At 54.7% G+C, this 3619-nt stretch overlaps 1 protein-coding gene across 1 annotated transcript; it reads left to right on the forward strand.

Annotated features, from left to right (window-relative positions):
• Positions 1–2009: 2009 nt before the first annotated feature.
• On the forward strand, positions 2010–2886 carry GGS23DRAFT_339484 (uncharacterized protein). The gene has a single exon (XM_051513019.1). It carries the CDS (start codon positions 2225–2227, stop codon positions 2813–2815), a length of 591 nt encoding a protein of 196 aa, XP_051367862.1. The 5' UTR covers positions 2010–2224; the 3' UTR covers positions 2816–2886.
• The last annotated feature ends 733 nt before the right edge of the window (positions 2887–3619 follow it).

Genomic DNA, 3619 nt, shown 5'->3' on the forward strand with positions numbered 1-3619 from the left:
CGTTCCGCCATGTCGTGTCCTTGCTCTCTTCCCGCTGGTGCTTTAATATTGCCATGTACGCATGTACCATGTCTCCGCGCGCGCGCCCTTGGGGCCTAACAGCGGTCGCGGCAGGCAACGCAGAGCAGATCAGACCAGGCAGGCTGGTTGGCAGGCAGGCTGCCTGGCCGAACCAACACGCACCCACACTCTCACCCACATAATACGAATCCATACAGTCTCCGCGGACTACCGTGCACACATACCTACGTACTCACATCCGCACACACGTACACACATAGGCAACCGGCGCCGCCGGCGTGCTGGACTAGTTGCGATTCCGCCCGCGAGGAAAAGGAAAAAAAAAAACGGTGAGGGGGCAACGTAGTAGGGGAGGTGAGGAACACGAGTCGAACGCCGGGTGCCCGCCTGTCTCCAGACCGCACGCAACGGACAGCTAGAAGAGAGAAAGAGAGAGAGAGAGACGGTACCAGGTACGTACGCATGTACAAGTACGCACGTACAATCCCATGGGCCATGACATTATAGGCACTATCTGCCGACGAGCTGAGGCGGCAAGCCAGGGTTCGCTCCCGAGGCCGGAAGACCTCCTGTACGGCATCGTCGCCGAGCGGTAAAGCGACGCAACAACCTACAAGCCTAAAGGTCTAGAGCTTCCCCCCTCCACTCCCCCCCCCCGCCAAAAAAAACAGGACCCGCCCCAGTCCAGGGATGGGAATGGGAATGGGAGACCAGCCAACATCATCACACATTGCATATGTACATCCATGCCCACATACTATACGTACGGTAACGCACGCACACAGAAGGGCAGGCCGGCATGCCCTATCGTATATATATCCCTATCCATAGAAGGTGGGTGGGCTCGTGGGTAGATACGCCGACAGATGGGACATGGACATGCGCGCATGCATAATATTACGTAGACGAACGACCCGCGCGTGGAGAGAGAACGAACGCAGAAGCGTCGGGGATGGGGAGGAGTCGGAGGAAGGAGGAGACGGTGTGGGGAGGCATATATCATCGGCCTTTCGGCGAACGATGACAACAACAACAACGACAACAAGACCCTGCGCGGGCGGGCGCGTGGATAACCATCCTGCGCATGTATATGTACGTATGTACGTACGTACGTGCGTGCGTAGTCGGCGTACAACTCACAGGTGGATATCTGTGAATGTATATCGTGACCTCTTTTTCCTCTTCTCCTTTTCGCGACTCCATACTCGGATGGTGGTCTATACCTACACATAATATGGGACGCATACACACATACACACATCAGGTAGTATACATTGAGACAGCATACGCATGCCTATATGCATATATACATACATATAGGTCCCGTGATCTATACGCAGTGGATGCCCGCTCGCCAGCTCTCTCTGGAACTGGGTTCGGTCGAGGCATCTGCACACACACACACATACATACATACACACACCCATGACGGCTACGTACGTTCGTTTATACATCCCGGGCATGCTGGCGAGTATAGAGATGCGCATAAACGTGTGCGTCGCCGTCTTCTCACGCGCTGGTCTGCCCAGAGCCAAGCGAGTTTGGCAGCTTCCCGATCCGGCCTAATGGCGATTTCGAATATAGCCCGGTAGACGAAGATGGGATGGACGATTGTTGAAACTGGGTCTGGTCCGTCCGCTGAACATACACACACACCATCTGTACATACTCATACACACACCTCCTCGTGCTCACGCTCAAACTCGTACGCACGCGCGTACACGCTCACACCTATTCTAGGTGCATCTGCTGCCGGCCGCAGGATGAGATAAGGAGACCGAGCATCGTCAGCATATACGTACATAACCGCACCAGCCTCCTCCCCCCCCCCCCCCTTACGAGACGTAGGGTATGTAGTTGGTGAGAAAACGGGAAACGCCCCACGCAAGATCTGACTTTCTGTGTACCCAGATCAGACGATCATACGTGTTGGGTGTCATTGGTTTGTCGGCGGGAGCTCCAGATTTCGAGGAAGGGGGCGTTTCCCATTTTAGCCTGATCACGTCAATGAAGATGTTTCCCTCCTTCGCTTTTCTTCATTCCTTGAGGGGCGTCTCGTAAGGAATACACACATACTGCGTGGTAAACCAATGAGAACGAAATCCAAGGCAAGAGGGACGCGACGCCAGGCGCCGACGGTATCTGTAAACATACAACGATAATAATAATAAAAATCCAGCTGTCACATTAACTTTAGGGGGACATGAGAGAAACCCCGGGAATGCGAAGGAGCGCTCACAGGCGAATCAATTTAAGAGTAGGGTTAAAGCTGATCGTAATAAAAATGGTATGTTTCGTGTACCATTTTACCCTTTCCGCCGGACACTTTGGGAGAAGGAGGAAGAAAAAAAAGAGGGAGAGGGAGATATCGCACCGATCTAGAGTCGTTCATGGTTATTGGCAAGCGGGAATGCACCACAAGACGCCTATTCGGAGCATGTCTTTGGTTGGTACGGAGCGAGGTCCGCGTTTTAAAGCCGTCTCTCTCTTCTCGCGGGAACAATGTTGGGCCATCGGCGAAAGCGCGCGATTCCCTGCGTATGGGGAGATTTCGCAGCATCGTGCTTTACGTAGGTTACATATGTATTTACGGGGGGCGGTTACGTGCAATTCTCGTCCCAGAACCTCTTCGGCTTTTGGCGATGGGGCCACACTCCCGTTGCCCGTTGCCCGTGTGAGGACCCAGGGTGTCGGTGAAACAGCAAAGCAAATCCGGCACACAACGGCCGGGTCGGGCAGCAGTGGTGGTTGCGCCATGGCTGGAGCAGGATCTAGAAGGTCAGAAGAATATTAAACAATCTAAGCTGCTGCGAAGCTAGCAGTCAAAGAGCGTCTCCGTCCCTATATTTGCATACGCCTTCCATTTCCGTGTTCCCTAGGCCGTTCGTCGGATCTGGATGATTGTCGCTAGTGATCTCGCGCAGAATATTAGAATATTAGGCACCCACCGAACCTCTCGCGGCCAATACTAGTGCATCGCGGGAGGACGGAAGAGGAATCGCCTTACCATGGTTCCGGGTATGGCGGAAGCTCGAGGGTCGCCCGAGGACTGGGTTTGACCGCACAGTTTTGCACAAGTTCTGCCTACTCATTCGCGAGCTCGCGACCCAGCGATCGCCTCGTGCTTCGTAGCGGGCAACTAAGACTAGTTTAACTCCGACGCCGTGCACCGTTGCTGCAAGTATGACAGCTGCTCCAAGCCAGGTAGCAAGATAGGACGGCCGGCTTCCTCGCCGCTACCAAGCAGGCCTCGACAGGGCAGCGCTGCGCCTCCATTCGTTGATCGAGTAGCGTGCGTCGCAGTATACGGGAGGCGATGACGTAAATGAGGTGGTGCCGGTGGCACTGGAAGGGTTACGAATCGTGAATCTGCCCAGCGTGCGTTTCGCCTGAGTCGTTCATCTCCTGTGTCATCGCGGAAGCACCCTCTGATGCAACGACGCTTACTGGCAGTATTACCGGTACCTAGCCGGTGGAATGCATACGCTATCCTGGTGCGACGCCACCGCTCTAGGGGGAGAGACTGGAGAGAAGATGAGATGCGATACAATCCCGCCGGGGACAAGGTACGCGGGCAGAATAGTTCACACACCCCCTT

This window comes from Durotheca rogersii (genome assembly GCF_024521655.1).
Source record: "Durotheca rogersii strain YMJ 92031201 chromosome Unknown GGS23scaffold_36, whole genome shotgun sequence".
Lineage (NCBI taxonomy): Eukaryota > Fungi > Ascomycota > Sordariomycetes > Xylariales > Xylariaceae > Durotheca > Durotheca rogersii.